The sequence below is a fragment of the Carassius gibelio genome, chromosome B2, assembly GCF_023724105.1.
Source record: "Carassius gibelio isolate Cgi1373 ecotype wild population from Czech Republic chromosome B2, carGib1.2-hapl.c, whole genome shotgun sequence".
Taxonomy (NCBI): Eukaryota; Metazoa; Chordata; class Actinopteri; order Cypriniformes; family Cyprinidae; genus Carassius; species Carassius gibelio.
In genome coordinates this window covers 14,054,136-14,072,511 of record NC_068397.1, presented here as the reverse complement: position 1 = coordinate 14,072,511, position 18,376 = coordinate 14,054,136, and the positions used below count along the sequence as shown (strand labels likewise).

Sequence of the window (18,376 nt, the reverse complement as noted above, 5' to 3'; positions counted from 1 at the left end):
AAATATTCCAAATTTCCTCTCAATTATTATCATATCCCATGAGCCCTATGAGTCAAGGCTCATAAGCATATTCAAATGTTCGTTTTAAATGCTTTTTCACCATGTGGCGACTGTGTTGATGAAATACCAAATCTTGTTTCCAGAGCTTGCATATTAATTAGCTGTTAAATTATACTTCCAATTCCCAGCACTAAGCATTTTGTCTAATTAATAATAATAAAGCCCCCAAGATGTTGGATTAGACTAATCCTTTGCAGGGGAAAATGCTACACATCATTTCAAGAGAAAATGTCAATGGTTATCCCAGTCCCAACAATGCCTCAGTGTAGTTGGAAATGTAATTATGTTTCATTTTACCACACAGATTAATTTTAATACCACACAGAAGCTGTGAGACTAGTCTACTGTGACAGTAGGGTTGACCAAGGTCAAGTATTTTTGCATTTCAAATCACAACACAAAATAACACATGGAGCTTCATATGATAAAAGATAAGTTACATATATAAAATTATCTACATACAAATGTGTGATTAAAGCAATTAAGCATTAATGTAATGACTCTGCTCCGACCCCACTCTGGGTTTTCCAATGCCCACTCCTTGATTGGAGAAATACGCTGCGATTTGACTTACAAACACTGTTTATTATTATTATTTTGAACATATGGGCATATAAGTAAATTCATGTTTGTGTAGTTTTCTCTCAGTAGCAAGGCACTGGATGTGTTTGTTTGATATGTTGACTACCCTATATATTTAGGATAATTAGATATTAGATACATTAGAGATTAGGTAATTTTTACCTAACATTTCACCTTTTTCATCTTTCTAATGACTGATCTCGAAAATCAAAAAATTTTTTTGCTAATATTCTTGTAATGATATTCAAATCTCCATATTCATCGGGAAGAAGGAGGCGGGAACCTTAATGAACTTTAATGACAAAAATAAACACAAACAGCGCAGCAGCCCCTCACGGACGACTGGTGCGCACAAAATCAAAAGCAAACATAAAATAATGTCCCAGGCCTGGACCTCTCTCGTCCTTCACTAGAGTCGCTCCAGTTTTATATCCTTCCATCTCCTACGTGGGACTCGATACCGGCGGTGGGGCGCAGGTGCAGCTCATCTTCAATCACTACACCTGGCCTCACTCCTCGTTCCCACGCCTCTCGGCCCCGCCCCACTCGCCACAATTCTGTTTTCACAACTGTTTATCATGTGGTTTATTATTGGTGACTATGGATGTGATCAGCACTGGTTAGCAAGCACAAAAGATTCCAGGAAACAGGCTTCTGTTGAATTAAACCAAACAATTAATAGATTTTAGGAAAAGGGGTAAGAACACTAACCATATCAATCTGGAACAGGTGAACACAATTGGTTGCTACTGGAACACAGGAAATGTAATCAAACTGAACAAAGGATCAAGCAACACTAACTAAACCAAACAGAACATACACGTGACAGGATGGGCAATAAACTACTTTTTTTTTAATTATTTGTTTTATTCTGTACCAAGCACAATAAATTTAAATATCATTGTTACTGTTACCGGTAACTACACATACTACTAAATAAAAAAAAAAAAAAAAAAAAAATTCTAATAATTGTTCACAGTTTCTAAAGATAGATTGAATAATTATAGCCATGAGCATTATATTTGAAAGCCAGCATTTTTCAAATTTAATAGGCCTTCACTTAAGATAATTAGTCTGCTCTTTTATTTTTTTATACCACCATTCACCCAAGTTCGATTCCCATCTTGAGCTCCTTTACTGGTTCCACTCCCCTCTCTTCACACAATGCTTTCCTGTCTGCACTGAACTGTCCTGTCAAAATAAAGGGATGAAACCCCCCCCCCCCCAAATTACCTGATATTTTAATATGTTAAGGATGTTTCAAATAGCATGTATTAAATGTATTAAAATATAAATGTTTTGTCACATTATAAATGTCTTTACTATCATTTTTGATCATTTTAATGTGCCCTTCCTTAATCAAAGTTTTACTTTCTTTAAAAAATAAATGGTAAAACATTATTTTAGGGTCCAATTCTCACTATTAACTATGACTTTTGCCTCAATTAACTGCTTATTTGCTGCTTATTAATAGTTTATAAGGTAGTTGTTAAGTTTAGGGTATTGGGTAGGATTATGGATGTCATGCATTATATGTACTTTATAAGCACTAATAAACAGCCAATATGTTAATAATAGACATGCAAATAAGCAACTAGTTATTAGTGTGAACTGGACCCTATACTAAAGTTTTACCAAATAAATAAACAAATATAAAAATAAAAATACTTACAATTAAAATAAATTAATAATTCAATCATACCCCAAATCTTTAAATGGTAATGTATTTTTATTAGTCATCATTTATTAGATTTCTAATTTATTTGTGCTGTGTTCCTCTTTCAGCATTTATACTTGTGATCAGATAAGCAGAAATGAGTTTGTCTGTTAATGCAGTTAACTTTTCCTTTTAAAAACTTGTGAAACTTTAATGATTAAATTACTACTTAAACTCTTGAGACTGATAGATTTATGTGTTTATGTGAGGCTCGTTCATCTCAATACAGCATCAGTATCAGTAGTACTTCAAGATTGATCCACCCATCTGTATTGCTGACATGTAGTTGTAACGTGTTCTGCTCATGATAGAGCGGTGTCAGATTGATTGCAGAGAGAGCAAAAACATGCTCCAGCTTTCAAAAAACCCGCTTCTCACTCCAGGCAAAATCATGCAAGGTCCGTCCTGCTCACAGATTCTACTATCAAAACAAAATTATATATAGTCAGATGTCTGAACTTTGTGAGGTTATCATATGATATTCTTTGAATTTTTTTTGTGTGGTATCAGTAATAACAGTAAATTCTTTTTGTGGCAATCAAAGCATCTTGCCGGGGCACCCTTTTAAAAATTTGAAGATGTGCATTGTGAAACAGACTCTATTCTGGATTTGTCTCCTCTGAATCTGTATCTTGGCAGTGGTTTTTACAACAAAAGGTTGCCAGCTGAAGTACAGAATCCAGCGGAGGTTCATAAAAGAACTATAGCAGAATATCAGATGGCACGTTGGATTGGTTTCTTATTCACCACCCATCTGTGTTATAATAAAATGTAGTAACTCTGTCTCATGCCATAAATTAACTCAGTGCATGAAATCGAGTTAGCCTCAATCTCAATCATGTAGTGATTTTATTTTCTTGGCGCCTCAGCCGTATATATGTGCGGGGGAATTTCCTGGCTTCTCATCCCTTTGAATTTCATTAAATAGCTTAAGTCAGTTGTCACAATGGCTTCTGTGAAACTGTATTAGCTTATGGTATAAAGAAAACAGCTTAAGCGGCTCGAACTTTGCCACCTAAAAAGGGAGGGGCTGGGGAATCCTCTTTAATGCCTCTCTGATAATGTCAGCCGTGTCATGTTACAGTGTTAAATGGCACCAATTAATCCTTCCGTTTTAAAGTAGAAACTCGTAAATCTTTAAAAGCAGGATAATCTCTGAACAGTCTACTCGACGGCATAATCCTTCAGTGTGGTCATATTCAAATCTACAGCCTACAGAATATTCCTTATGTTCCTCACGATTTAGAACCATTTAGATGATGTTTGGTTTTATTTGTAGGTTAAGGCTTGGTGTTTTTCTCAACGGCGGTCTTATTTACAGAATAAATAGGTTCTATAAATATACATTTATGGTTTACAGATTAAACCGCACCAAAAAGGACAAAAGGTGATTGTAAAACAATAAAAGTGCTTTTAATTCTTACTATCATCTGGGAGAAATTTATTTTTCAAAGACAATTAATTGTTAAAATAATGGCTTTTAATTATAGTGTTATGTTAAATGGCTATAGTTGAGAGGAAAATGGATTTAATAGAGATACAGTAGCAGTAGAAGTACATGAATTGTATTCGACCTTCATAAATAACAGGCGACATATTTAAAGGATATCTTCTTTATGTTGTTTCTAAATTAATTAAATGAGATATTATACCATAAAATATATTATATCAATATGGAATTGATTAATTGCAGAAAAATATGCAATTAATTAGCTATTTTTAATCGCTTTACAGCACTAATATATATATATATATATATATATATATATATATATATATATATATACTCTTAAATTTCAAATAGAAAACAACAACAATAAAACTTGAAACGATAGATTACAATTCTTTAATAATTTACTCGTCCTCATGTCATTCCAAGTTCCAAAACTGTATGACATTTTCTATAATTATTATTCTATGTGGAACATACAGTAGAAGTTATTCTGAGATAACTCAGTGTTAAGTTACCAACATTCTTCAAAATATCCTCTTTTGTGTTCCACAGTATAAAGCAAGATACACAAGTGTTGCAATAATGAAAATGCATAATAAATAATTATATAAAAGTGTATATTACATATCTAAATTAATAGTAATCTAGTAACAGAGTAAAAGAAAAATTCAGTAAATGTGCAAATCTGTGTGTCTCCCTCCCACAGTCTTGTGTGAATTTGGAGAACAACTTCGATGACATCAAGCACACGATTTTAAGCGAGCGTGGGGCACTTCGGGAAGCGCTGAGGTAAGCACTGTCTCCATGGCAACAGTCACAGTCAACGCAGAGAGGAGTATGGGTGGGCAGCCGGAGGAACGCGTGTGCATGTGCGTGCTGTTTGGTGAGGTGAGGATGAGTAGCAGCGTAAGTCATTCTTCATTATTGAGGGAATAAAGGGGTGTACAGGCAATACTCGGCTCTGCTTTTCTCAGGAATTAATTTGTTGGAAGAAAGCCTCCCTCTGGGCTTTGCCTTGACTCTTCAACCCTGCAGGAGATGCTAAGGCTGAGTGCACAGTGAAAAATGTAAAAGTTTAATTTGTTAGTGGAAAATGCTTTTGGGGATCCCAAGACAACATCAGAATACTTGATCATGACGACTGCTGGTGTTCTGGTGTAGCTTTCAGTGTGCAGTCTTAAAAAACAATGCAAGTGAAAAATAAAGATTTGCGCTTTGCAAAAAAAAACTGAACAGGCTCCTAACTAAAATCTATTGATCTGCATATAGATGACACTGTTTGCAATTAGGAATGTTTCCCATGAACATCTTATATATATATATATATATATATACACACACACACACACACACACACACACACACACACGCACATTGGTGTTGTGTAACAGAAGTGTTAAAGCACAGAGCTAATTTTTGCACTATAGAGATCTGTTTATCAATATAAAGAGTGAACTATTCATCCATTGTTTTAAAATATACATAACTACAATATACATAAAATGTTATTATATTATGCAAAGTTGTATAGTCTGCACTTGGGTTTCATTCTGTGCCGGTTAATTACTGTGTGATGTGATCTCCTCCCCCTATGAATTAGATTTCATGATGTTATAGTTTGTGATCATTTTCAATGGTTCACTCTAAGCATGGATTTTATAAATTATAGCTGATATTAAAGGAAATATATAAAGGGATAGATATAAATTTATTTCCTGCATACAGGCAAGGTCTGAAGTGATATCATGAATATTCACAATGTATTCATGGTGGTTTTGCTAACAGTATAAAATTCAGCATGAAAATGATTTTAGTTTGCTGTTTCATTAGATTACTTCTGTAATCATTTCTGGTCTTGCATCAATTCAAAATTCATTTAACTATTCATGCCATCAATCATAAAAAGTGTCAGGCATTTTTAATATGTGAAGATGTTTTATTAAATATCTGTGTAGATAAACATTGCTGTTTATTATTATGTTAGTGCATATCAATGAAAATGATTAAATATCATCTTGGGCTCAATTAGGATTTTTCTGTATTTTTAATGTTAAGAAGCTCTTATGCTCACTATATTTGATAAAAAATGCAATATAAACCATAATATTGTAAATATTATTACTTTTCAAATAATTGTTTCGTAATTTATTATATTTCAAAATGGAATTTCTTCTTAGCAGCCATTACCTCAGTCACATAATCCTTCAGAAATCATTCTAATAATCTGTTTTGATGATCATGAAACATTTCTTATTATTATCAGTTTGTGCTGTTTAATATTTTTGAGAAAAACTAATTATTGTATCTGCTAACATTATTTAATGGAAGTGCCTTAACAAGAACTACTGCAACAATGGACAGTTAATGAATGCTAACAAATAAAAATAAATACTGTGACAAATGTGTTGTTCGCTGTTAGATAACGATAATGCAGTAACTAATGTTATCTAATGTGACCTTATTGTAAAGTGTTACAAAAAAAAGAATAATATATATATATATATATATATATATATATATATATATATATATATATATATATATATATATATATATATATATATATATACAGTACAGACCAAAAGTTTGGACACACTTTCTCATTCAAAGAGTTTTCTTTATTTTCATGACTATGAAAATTGTAGATTCACACTGAAGGCATCAAAACTATGAATTAACACATGTGGAAATATATGGAATTATATACATAACAAAAAAGTAAAAGTGTGAAGCAACTGAAAATATGTCATATTCTAGGTTCTTCAAAGTAGCCACCTTTTGCTTTGATTACTGCTTTGCACACTCTTGGCATTCTCTTGATGAGCTTCAAGAGGTAGTCACCTGAAATGGTCTTCCAACAGTCTTGAAGGAGTTCCCTGAGAGATGCTTAGCACTTGTTGGCCATTTTGCCTTCTGTCTGCGGTCCAGCTCACCCCTAAACCATCTCGATTGGGTTCAGGTCCGGTGACTGTGGAGGCCAGGTCATCTGGCGCAACACCCCATCACTCTCCTTCTTGGTCAAATAGCCCTTGATGCCTTCAGTGTGACATAGTCATGAAAATAAAGAAAACTCTTTGAATGTGAAGGTGTGTCCAAACTTTTGGACTGTACTGTATATAGACCTTTTTTTGAACAGTTTTTTTCTAGCCTTAACAATGCCACAGTTTAGTTAGATGTGTGTAATGCAAGCCTGTTGAAGCAACACTTGTTCATTGGTTATTTGTATGGTAAAAAATAATAATTAAAACAATTATTTCAGACACATTTAGTCATTTGTATTGTAGACAAACAAGTAAGGTGCTAAAAGGAAGTGCTAAAAGCAGAGTGCATTGACTCTAGATGAGCCTTTCTCAGTCAGCCAAAGGATACTAGGAAGCAACAAGTAAAGTTAGATCGTTTACCCTGTACTTGTTCTGATCACATCTGATCTGCTTTTCGGACATCTGTCTCCTGAATATAATGATCTATTCAAATGTATACTGAAATAGCACAACATAATGAGTTCATTTGAATAATATGTCTTAATTCTGCATGGCATCGAATATGCATGAGCACAGCATTGCATCTGCTGATCATGAATAAAAAAACAAAACAGCAGCGACAAAAGAGTTGAGAGAAGAAAGAGTGCTAGAGAGATATTGGAGACATTAATGCACACTTTTGTCCTGCAGAGGTTGGATTTTAATCCTTCCCTAGACGAGACTCCCCTGCAGTGCCGGTCGGCAGATTTGATGAAAGATTTAGGTTTTATAACTGCTAATAATGCTGAACATGAAAGTCCGAGCGGCACGCTGTCCTGGTGCTCATCACAGGAGGCAGCTGGCTTATTTGGCCTGTTTGTTGGGCGCAGAGGAAGCCCCAGGTCTGGATTCCCAGTGTCATGAAACAGCCAGAAAGTTGACTCCTCATTAAAGACGACATACTGGTTCACATAGTGAAACAAAGAAACTAAAATACTACTTTCATACCTCAAAAATCTATTATCAAATATGCTGCCTTATAGCTCAAATAACTGTATTTTGATTGCTTATCTTCATGTCAGTAAAATCACAAGCACTCCTGGCACTCACAGCATGAATCCACTTTGATATCAGAATAAATCAGATAATGACTAAGGAAAATTGTGATGGTTCATCTGGAAGTATTTTTTTGATGATTATGAGGTGAGGCAGTTTTGTTTTCATATTGAATTGCTTATATAAGACCTATTTTGACATTTCTATTGAAATTAATGGTTGAAAAAGCAAGTTCCTGACATGGTTCTGATACAGTATCTTCAGTTAAAAGAGGCAGGTGGAACTTTGTTATATTTATTTTGTTCTCACTTATAAAAGAATCATCAAATTTGAACTGCTAGTGGTACATCCTACACTGGCCTGTCCAAATCTTAGGGGTCCCATCAGTAGGGTTGGGAACTGAGATCTTTTTTTAAATATGCCTTGCATGAATCAGAAGCGTACAGCAGAGCTAGTGTAGTCCACCTACTGAATGAACCACTCTAATGAGTAAGTTCTTTTTTAGTGAATCAAGTTCACAGTGTACAACTGTGAGACTGAACTAGTCAATACATACACTTTTGTTCATACAGTATAACTACATGCAGATACACATTATACGTTATATCAGTGATATTTTATAAAATGTAAAAATACTTTATTATATATATATAAAAAAATGAAATCACTCTCTTATGCTCAAAAAGACTGCATTCTTTTGTGTAAAAATATAGTAATATTGCGATATATTATTAAAATCTAAAATAACTGTACTCTAATTGTGTACAATGTAATTTATTCAAAGGCGTCATTTATTATTTAAAGCTGAATTTTCAACAGCCATTAATTACTCCAGTCTACAGTGTCATATGATCCCTCAGAAGTCATTCAAAGATGTTGATTTGCTGATCAAGAAACATTATTCATCTTTACTTTCACTGTTTATAAATTGAATGCATATTTGCTAAATTAAAATTCAGTCATTAATTGTCAGTTGCTCAGTTACATTTTTCTGCCATGGCTGTTGCATTTTGGGCATCCTAAGTTCGAGTCCAGGTCAAAAAAAAAAGGCATTTGTATTATGATTGTTGTTTAATATGTTAAAGGTCAGTTCGGTTTTTTTATGTCGTTACATAGTTATTAACATCTACGTTAAAACACCTTTTGCAATAACATTGTAGTTAATTGTTACACTTTATTTTTATATTTATTTGACATTTAACTATAAGTATTTTTGCTCCTACATCAACTAATTCTCATTAATTTGCTACATGTCTACTAACTCTCAGAGGAGACTGTTAGGTTTAGTGTTAGTAGAATAAGTTGACATATACTTGCAAAGTTTCTCATAGTCAGTATGTTGTATATTGTGGACCCATCAAAATAAAGTGTTAGAAGATATTAAGCAGACAGTCTTCTAATATTACAATGACTGCTAGTTGACATGAACAGTAGTTGGAGTAGATGTCATACTTTGGTAAACATTTATCAATGGTATTGTAAAACATTACCTTGTCAAAAACAGCTCTTTTCACAGCAACCAGTTTCGTTGCATGTCCCTTTAAATGCTAATGAGCTCTGTTCACCCCGCCCCTATCTTCCGTGGGGTGATGAGCCATACTGTTTACTTGTGCCACATTTAGCCACAGAACTTGCTAACTAGCACATTCTTAGGAAAGGCAATTTGCAAAGATTCATAAAAAATCTTATTCTTCTGTAGGTGAAGCTGGATCACAAATGATTTCTCGCAAACAGAGACACATTTAGGTAGATCTTGGGAGCATTCCCTTAAAAACAAAAGTAATCCACTGCATCTCCAGCGGCTCAGATGTCGGGAGTAAATGAAGACTGCTATGTTCATTATTACATCCAACATCAGAACACCTCAATCTCTTAGGAGACGATCTTGTCTACATCTGCTCTGGCATTGCAACGATGACTGTTGACAGCTCACTCAGTGTCAAAAAACAATCATGGGAGGAGCCTGGGCCTGTGTGACATCAGACAGCCAAGCATCTGAGATTGGCTTGATTTGAGGGTATTATTTTGGGTATATTGATATTATTTTGGGGGTTAAAAAAAACCCACAATGGATGCATTTTTTGAATTAATGCTAACACACATTTATGTTCAAACAACATGTAAAAGTGAATTGTGTATTCAATGGCACTAAATTCTTGAAGGGATTGTTCACCCAAAAATGAAAATTGTGTCCAAAGTCTCACCCTCATGTTGTTCCAAACCTGTAAGACCTTCGTTCATCTTCTAACACAAATGTGACCATGGACCACAAAACCAGTCTTAAGTCACTGGGTTATAGTATTTATTTATTTATTTATTTATTTATTTATTGCACCCTCAGATTCCAGATTTTCAAATAGTTGTATCTCAGCAAAATATTGTCAGATCCTAATAAACCACACACCAATGGAAAGCATATTTGTTCAGCTTTGATTTTATATTCCAAGAATTAACACATAAAAACTGGTTTTGTGGTCCAGGGTCACAAGTTAAGATATTTTGATGAAATCCGAGAGCTCTCAGAATTCATGAGGGTGAGTAGGTAATGACACAATTTTAATTTTTAGTTGAACTATCCCATTAAAAAATTATATCTCTAGTCAAAAAAGTTTCACTGCACTTGTACGAACAGTCTAAAAGGTGAATTTGGCTTTATATGATACATTCCTGCCTGAAAGCGAGGGTCTCAAAGCTGACAGCTGCCTTTAGTGCCTATTGTCAAACCGATTTCACAGATGTCAGATGACTGAAGTCAAGTAACATGTTGCGTTGTTGAAATGATGAGCTCTAATGAGGAATAACTCCTCTTATTATTCTCTGCTCCACCACACCCCTGACAGATGTCCTCTTCTTCTTTCCCTGTATTTTTTTTAAACAAAATTCTGACACAGGAGCCACAGTATATAAAGGTGGATTGATCATTAAAACCATCCTCTCATCCCAGCTGTCCTGGCACCTAGTCTGAAAGGAGGTGCCTTTGATTCAGAGCCAGGCTTAATTGGTTGTATCTAAAATGGTTTAAGTAATTAAGATGACAGAGCCGGTCTATGAGAGGACACTTTCCTCGTGTCCTCTCGCAGAGGTCTGCCACCTCTCTAGGGTTCTCATTATGACTCGGTCCCCACAAGTTACATTTCCTCACAAGTGAGGATATTGACGGGTATCTCTCCAAGTTGACCTCCCACACACACACGATTAATTCATCATCTCTACAGAAGAGTGTTTGGGATTAAGTTGGTATTGGTGGGAGGCAGGAGGTGATTTGACAGCTTTCGCTAATGCCCACGTTGGTTTTGGAATGAGCTAACATTGTATCATGTTTTGTTGTACTGAGTAATGTGTGCTATTGCACCAGAATAAGTGTCCTAGAGGGATCCAAAAGAGAATATGATGAAAATCGTTTATTTTAATTTTTTTTTTAATCAAATTTAAACCTTGGAATTTACAAAGGATTTAAAACATTAACAAACATTCAATTCAGAGTAATTAGAATTATTTCAAGTTTATAAGTTTTATTTAACAAGAGTAACTCTGTTCCCAAGCCCTATATATCCATATAAAATGTTTTACACTTATTGTTTTTCCCCCTAAGAATTTTATGTGTGCGTATGCTCCTCAGTTGGTCAGGTTCTGGATCTCCCAGGCAAATCCTGCAGGCATCCTTGAGAAGGATGACTGTGTAAGCAAAAGAGAATGTAAACTGAATTGTCACAGGAAGACGGTTTCACAGGATCTGTATTAACCTCTGTTTCTGCAATAAGAGGGATGAGTGATGTAGGTCAGGCTTATGTGAGGCTTGAGGAGTTGAAAGAAAGCCTTTGTTTGTATGCAGCAATACAGACCAATGCAATGACTGGGTAATGGGCAATGAAGCCGTTTGTACTTCCGCAATCAATAAATTGTTGAATTCTCTAATATTGTCTATGAATTAAAAAGGTGAGTACAGCTTTATGTATTTTGACCCAGATAAATGAAGTACTATGATGATCATACTACTGAAATGTTCATTTTCATCCACATAAACCTCAACATGAAAGACTGTTCAGAATAATCACAGGCACTCTTGTTCCCCTCAAACACTAAATTGGTATAAAAATTTAACTGAATACAGTTGATAATAATGTTAATCATCTAATTAAGTGCATAAATCTAATGCCATAAGTAGAAACGGTGAAGTAAAAACTATATATAGTGTGCTCAGTCTAATTACCTTCTGTTCTGTGAGTTTATTTTTTAACCTTAAAAAGGATGAAACTGGGTATTTCTGAAGACTGTAATAAAGGATAGCTCAGTCAGAGACAAATGAAATAAATACAGTCCCTTGTCACTTTATGTATCTTGCAGACAGTGCTACTTAATCAGGTTCATTATGGATTATTGATGGGATTCTCAGTTGAGGATCATTAACAGCGAATGATTCCCGACCACACTGCGCTCCACATGTGCGGATGACTTAGAACATACATTTCCTCAACATCAGTCAAATACGACCTCTGTCAGATGAAATGAGCTTACAACGCTTTGACACTGTAGCGACATGAAGTATTACTGCTGACACAGTGCAGGAGCAGAATGCTTATCGCAGAGGTCATGTTTAGTCTGACCTCCCATTGCGGCTCATTTACCGGCAGGTGCAAAGACCAGGTAACACATGCAAATAAATAATGAAACAAGGTGCTGAATTTAAGAGTGCAGGGGTCAGAGCTTAGTGTTTCTTCTGCGTTCATACAAGAGAAAAATGCCCAATTTCCAATTCAAAATGTGAACGCTGCCTCCAGCGCTGCACTGTGCAATGCTAAGGAGGTACATGCGTAAATGAGTCATTATACATCAGCCGTAAACACACTGAATTGTGACATTGTTAGGCATAAGGAAATATTTTAAGGCATAAATGTTGTGCGATAATGTCATAACTGATATCATTGAGAATCCCCACGGCCTCCATTTTTAAATTATGTAAAAATCCCAGTAGCGACGAGCATCTATCAGAGAGCTGACTCCCCTAATGACCACACTGCAATTATTCTGCCCTTGAAACTTCAAATGCATATTAATTTGACTGAATTACATTTAAGGCTTTAACTTATAATTTCTCAAGCAGTGTAGCATTGACTTTTTGAGCATGCTACATGTCCAATGCTACAAATAAAATCGTCCATGGAAGTTTGTTTTCATTATGTTAATTAAGTATTTTGTGAGACGGGAGACTTTGGAAATGTGCCTTTCTATCTTGTAAATATGCTTGCCACATATTTACAAGATAAAATTGTGGTGTTGCAACACCACTACTGAACAGCGTGAAACAGATGCAGCATTGTAGTCAGATTACAGAACAAATGGCACTTATGAGGTGGCTTTTTTTAGCGAATGAACAACACATAGCACAACCAGTGCAGTTTGATAATTACACTTTTTTTATTATTAATCAAAAATATACATCACAGGCAGTATTGTCTGACTCGTATGAACCAGTTATTTTAATTAATAAAAACCTACAGAGCAGCCTAGTCTGACAACAAATGATACTTATGAAATGTTTTTATTTTTATTTTTTGAGAATCAGAAATACAGTGCAACCAATATAGTCAGATTCCTAAACAAAATACGCTTATGAACCAATTATTTTAGATTAATTTATATTTATATTCATTTTGTTCATATGAAAATGTGTAGTACAGTATTATATATATATAATACTGTATAAAAAAAAAATCTTATGATTTTAACCCATCATTTGGTGATGTAATGTGAATTTCTTTTTCCAAATTATTTTTCTTTACAAGTTATAAAATATTTGTTAGTGAAATCATTAAGGTACTGGAACCATGCTGTTTCAGGAATTCTTAATGATTCCCATCTCTTCGTCTTTGATTAGTTGCAGTTTCAAGCCAGGATTTAGTTTTTGTAGTCTCATTCAGCACTGACATTCCCAAACCTCTTAAATGAATGCAGTCATTTCCATTGACATTTACCTAAATGCATTTGCTCCCGGTCAGTCAGATATTGGACGCTCAGAAAAAGTGGCAGGTCGTCATGAGCAAAACCATTTCTGAAGATGTACTGTATGCGACACTGACCAAGAATCAGAAAAGTGACCTATGATTATTGCACCACTATTGCATGTGTCAAACACATGATATTTTCTCTTTAGATTTCAACTGAAATTTCACGGTCACAGGGTCCTTACCTATATCCAAAGCTGTTCTGCTTTTTTCTCTTCGATGGAATGTGCCGCATGCATTTTGTACCTCCATGAATATTTAATTCACTGGAGCCAAATTATCCCATGTATAATTTAAAGCAGGCATGTTGTTGTCTACCAATATGGAGTTCCCTGGTCATTATGAAGTCAGCAGTATTTATAAGAGGTATCAGTCTTCACCACAGTCAGAGCAGAGACATGTCTAGGATAAAACAAGCATCGCTCAGCCATTTGTTCTCAGCTCTCCTTTTTTCCAACCACACAAAGGGCAAACCATTATCTACTGCTGCACACCATCAGCAGTGCCAGTAGTATATCTGATGTTGTATGCTTTACTTTTCTTTGGTATATGTGAGGGTTTTAGGCTTTAAAGGAATAGTTCATCCAAAAGTGAAAATTTGACACCATTAGGACATTCCAGATCAGTTTATTTCTCTGAACAGATTTGGAGAAATGTTGCATTACATCACTTGCTCACCACTGGCTCCTCTGCAGTGAATCGGTGCTGTCAGAATGAGAGTCCAAACAGCTCATAAAAAATGTTCCCCAAGTAATCCACATGACTCCAGTGGATCTATCAATGTCTTGTGAAGCAAAAAGCTGCATGTTTGTAATAAACAAATAATCATTAAGATGTTTTTACATTTAAACTATTCCTCTGTTGCTCTCTTCAGTAAATAAAGTTGCCTCATCTGAATCAGGTGAGATATATGCACAGATCAAGCACTGATTATACGCAAAAACCATCAAAAATGGGGGATTGTGATGTGAGAGGACAACAGGGGTTGGACTTTTTCATTGGAGGAAGCATCGTTATGTATTATGGATTGGTATTTTGGACAGAAGTGAGGTTTTAAAGTTGAAAAAAATGCTTTAATAATGGATTTTATTTCTTACAAACACATAGCTTTTCACTTCGCATGGCATTAACTGATGGCCTGGATTTGTGTGGGTTTTTGTGATGTTTATCAGCAGATTGAGCCTTCATTCTGACGGCACCCATTCACTGCATCCATTAGTGAGCAATGATGTGATGCTAAATTTCCCAAAATTTTTTCAATAAAGAAACAAACTCACTTACATCTTGGATGCCTTGAGAGTGAGTACATTTTCAGTAAATTTAAATTTATGGGTGGACTATTCCTTTAAAATAATGGAATACAATTTTCTTTCATGTATACTGGCATATTTTGCATGAAACTGTGAGGTTTCAAAATTAAAATGACTCTTCATAAGTGCCACGAAATGTGCAGATGACCCTTGCCAGAAAAGCTGCCCCACCAAATTGAATATCAAGCCTTTTATCAACAGCATTTCCAACAAGGTAACACCTACAATGCTTGAACTCGCTCGCTCAGCAACTACACTAAGCACAGTTTATTGATGTTGGCTTAAGTGATAATCTCATAATCCTCTGTGTATTAAATTTCTCAGGTTGTTAAGCACAAGCACTTATACGTGGCTTTATTCGGCCAGGTAAAATCTCCAAATATCTTCTTGACTCCATGTTTATAGCTGACTCTATTCTGTGTTTTCTAGAACTACTATGGTGCTGCCGAGGCAATCCTGCCCGATAGCCCTCTGGGTTTGACCTGTGGCATGGTGTGTCCCACCTCTGATCTGTGTGTGGGGGGATATAACCTCTATGCTTCTGAGGAAGACCTCATCAATATTGGTGGGCTGCAGCAGTTTCCTACTGAGGTAAGGTGCTCTTTAATGCAATGGCTAACAATTGGAGATTTTTTGCATTTAAGTCAAAGGTCTGGTGTGGTTATGTTTCAAATAAACTTGAAGCTGAAAAGTAATGTACTTTAAGTAATTTGTACTTTAATGTAATGACCACCATCAGTGGTCTATGGTGCGTCTGCTCTCTTGTACTCTGGGCTGTCTTGTATGTTCAGTTCCTTACTCACATCCCTATAACAATCACCAGGCTCTTTTTAGTTCCTCTGAGAAAACTCAGTGGGAATGACTTTTTCTCTGATGGAATGGACTTTTTTTTCAAAGGTGTACATCAAGAACTAGCTCAGGTAGGGAGAGAAAAAGTTAGCCTTTGCTTTGTTGATTTTTTCTTTAGGTCTTAATTTTTTTGAGAAAAAATAAAATAAAGTGAACATTTAATTATTATAATTTTTTTGTTCATGGTGCCTACCTAGTACTTTGCACTGCCCTATTTGTTTAGCTTATTGGCTAATTTGTTGTTAAATATGTATTGATTATTGTTTTACCATAACATTTTCTATGTTATTATATTTTAACATGCAAGTCGTTTCTGGGCAGTAATTCAGCAGCCATTTCTCAAGTGAACAATATCACATGATCCTTCAGAAATCTTTCTGAGCTGATATCAATGTGCTAAAATCTTGCTGACCTCAAACTTAACTGAACTGTTACTGGTGTATATATTATTTATAAGTTAAGGAATAGTTTACCATTTTAGTAGGGCAATATGACTAAAAGGGTTGATGCATACAGTACCTAGTGACACTTTTCTTGTAAAAAATACATTATGTTTTATTTTGTGTACTAAAAATGTATATATTACAACATGGTTATCCCTGGCAGCTTTTTCCACGTATGGCAGCTTTTCTGTAGGATGACCCAGCTTTACAATAACCTGCTCGCCCTTATTTCTAAAACTAGTGTGTCCATCTGTCAAACGTCTAGCTTTCACGTCTTCACCCCGTCTTATCTTCTCTTTACCTGACCTTAGTGAATCGCTCCATTTTCACATCCCCCCTCCATGAAAAAAAAAAAACCCACACAAATCATCCTGAGAGGCCAGAGAGTCCTGCAAGTGAAAGGCCAGCCATACCATCCCGTCAGCTGCTTCCCCCCGTCACCTCTCACCACAGAGATGACAGCTCCTCTCTTCTCAAATGTGAAAGGCCAGGGTTGTTTATCAGCCTGTTGATTAGATAAGCCCTATACAAGGGCCATCAGTGGCCGCTCGCCTACCATCCTCTCCTCAGTATGAGCTTGCCGACATACTGTACACAGACCAGTGCCTGCATTAGTGTAAAGCAGGAACTGTAAGTACATCACATACAGTAAATCATATTAGATGCCTTGGGCGGATTCTGGTAAACAGTCAGTTGAGATGATGCAAACAGGGCCCTGAAAGGCTTTCTGGAGCTAAATAAGAGAGGAAAAAGAATCAGGCAATCACAGCGTAATGTTGTTTCATTAGGCCTAACCGGATCTGTGCCTTTACTGTAAAAAGCTCCAGGGAGGTCAACTTTGAACTGTAATTTGCACACTAATTCCTTATAAATATTCCAGAGGTTACAGTGCCTGGGAAATAGGATTGATGTGAAAATGTGTATTTTATGGAGCCAGAATAAAGGTGAATTTTGCTCTCCTCAGGAGTTGAGCATATGGGCATCCCTCAGATCAAGAATCCACAGCTTCCTCCATCACATGAAATGCCGGAGAGGTTCCACATGTGAATCGCTCTCATTGGTTGTGGCCCTGCCAGCATCAGCTGCGCCTCCTTCCTGGCTCGGCTATGCTACGATAATATCACCATCTTTGAGAAACAGAAATACATCGGTGGCCTATGTAAAAATAATTTTTGAATTTCTTTCTGCAGTGATCCTCTCAACCTAGGCTTGAAAAACCATGCTGGTCTCGGTCTTGCTGGTGGACCACTGTAGTCATGTTGTTCTCCTGAAAAACATTACCAATGTGCTATCATAGTCATCTTTTCAGCAGACTTAGCTGTCTAATTTGGTTGACAAAAATACTATAGGTTGGTTATTGGTCAATCAAATAAACAAAAACTAAAATAGTCATTTTAATACGGCCTATAAAAACAAGTAGACTGTCCCACTTTATATTGTGGCCCTAATACCTGTGTACTTACATAGTAATTAGATGTGTACATAGTATGTTACCACAGTGTACAGTAAGTACACATTGGTACATAGTGTAATGTGTAACAGGACATTGGTAACAACACATTTTGGCAATGAAAGTACTAATGTGTAACAGGACTAACAGCACTTTTTGGTAAATAAAGTGTTAAACTTTATATTAAGTGAACAATTTCTATGGATTTACAATGTAATTACTCTGATGTTACACACCAGCAGTCAGTAAGTTAGGCTTTATATATAAATTGTGGTTGGTGTCCAGAATGTTACACTTTATATTAAGTATACAGCTCCTGAGGAGTTACCATGTACACTGGTATTACAGTGGTGTACCAACTCCAGGGTCTTGAGATCCATCTCCTCCCACTTTACATATACTTAAACCTACCCTTTTCCACACCCTGTATCCCATTTCCAGGCCCTAAACCCATCTCCACCCACTGTATCAAATTGTTCCAATTACTCTTATTC

General features: G+C 35.7%; 1 protein-coding gene across 1 annotated transcript in view; it reads left to right on the top strand.

Annotated features, from left to right (window-relative positions):
• Window positions 1-4,616: 4,616 nt before the first annotated feature.
• Window positions 4,617-18,376, top strand: part of dpydb (dihydropyrimidine dehydrogenase b) — a 93,801-nt gene continuing 80,041 nt past the window's right edge. The window contains 3 exon segments of the mRNA XM_052549324.1: window positions 4,617-4,700; window positions 15,465-15,506; window positions 15,570-15,731. Of these exon segments, the coding sequence (XP_052405284.1) occupies window positions 4,617-4,700; window positions 15,465-15,506; window positions 15,570-15,731 (288 nt within the window).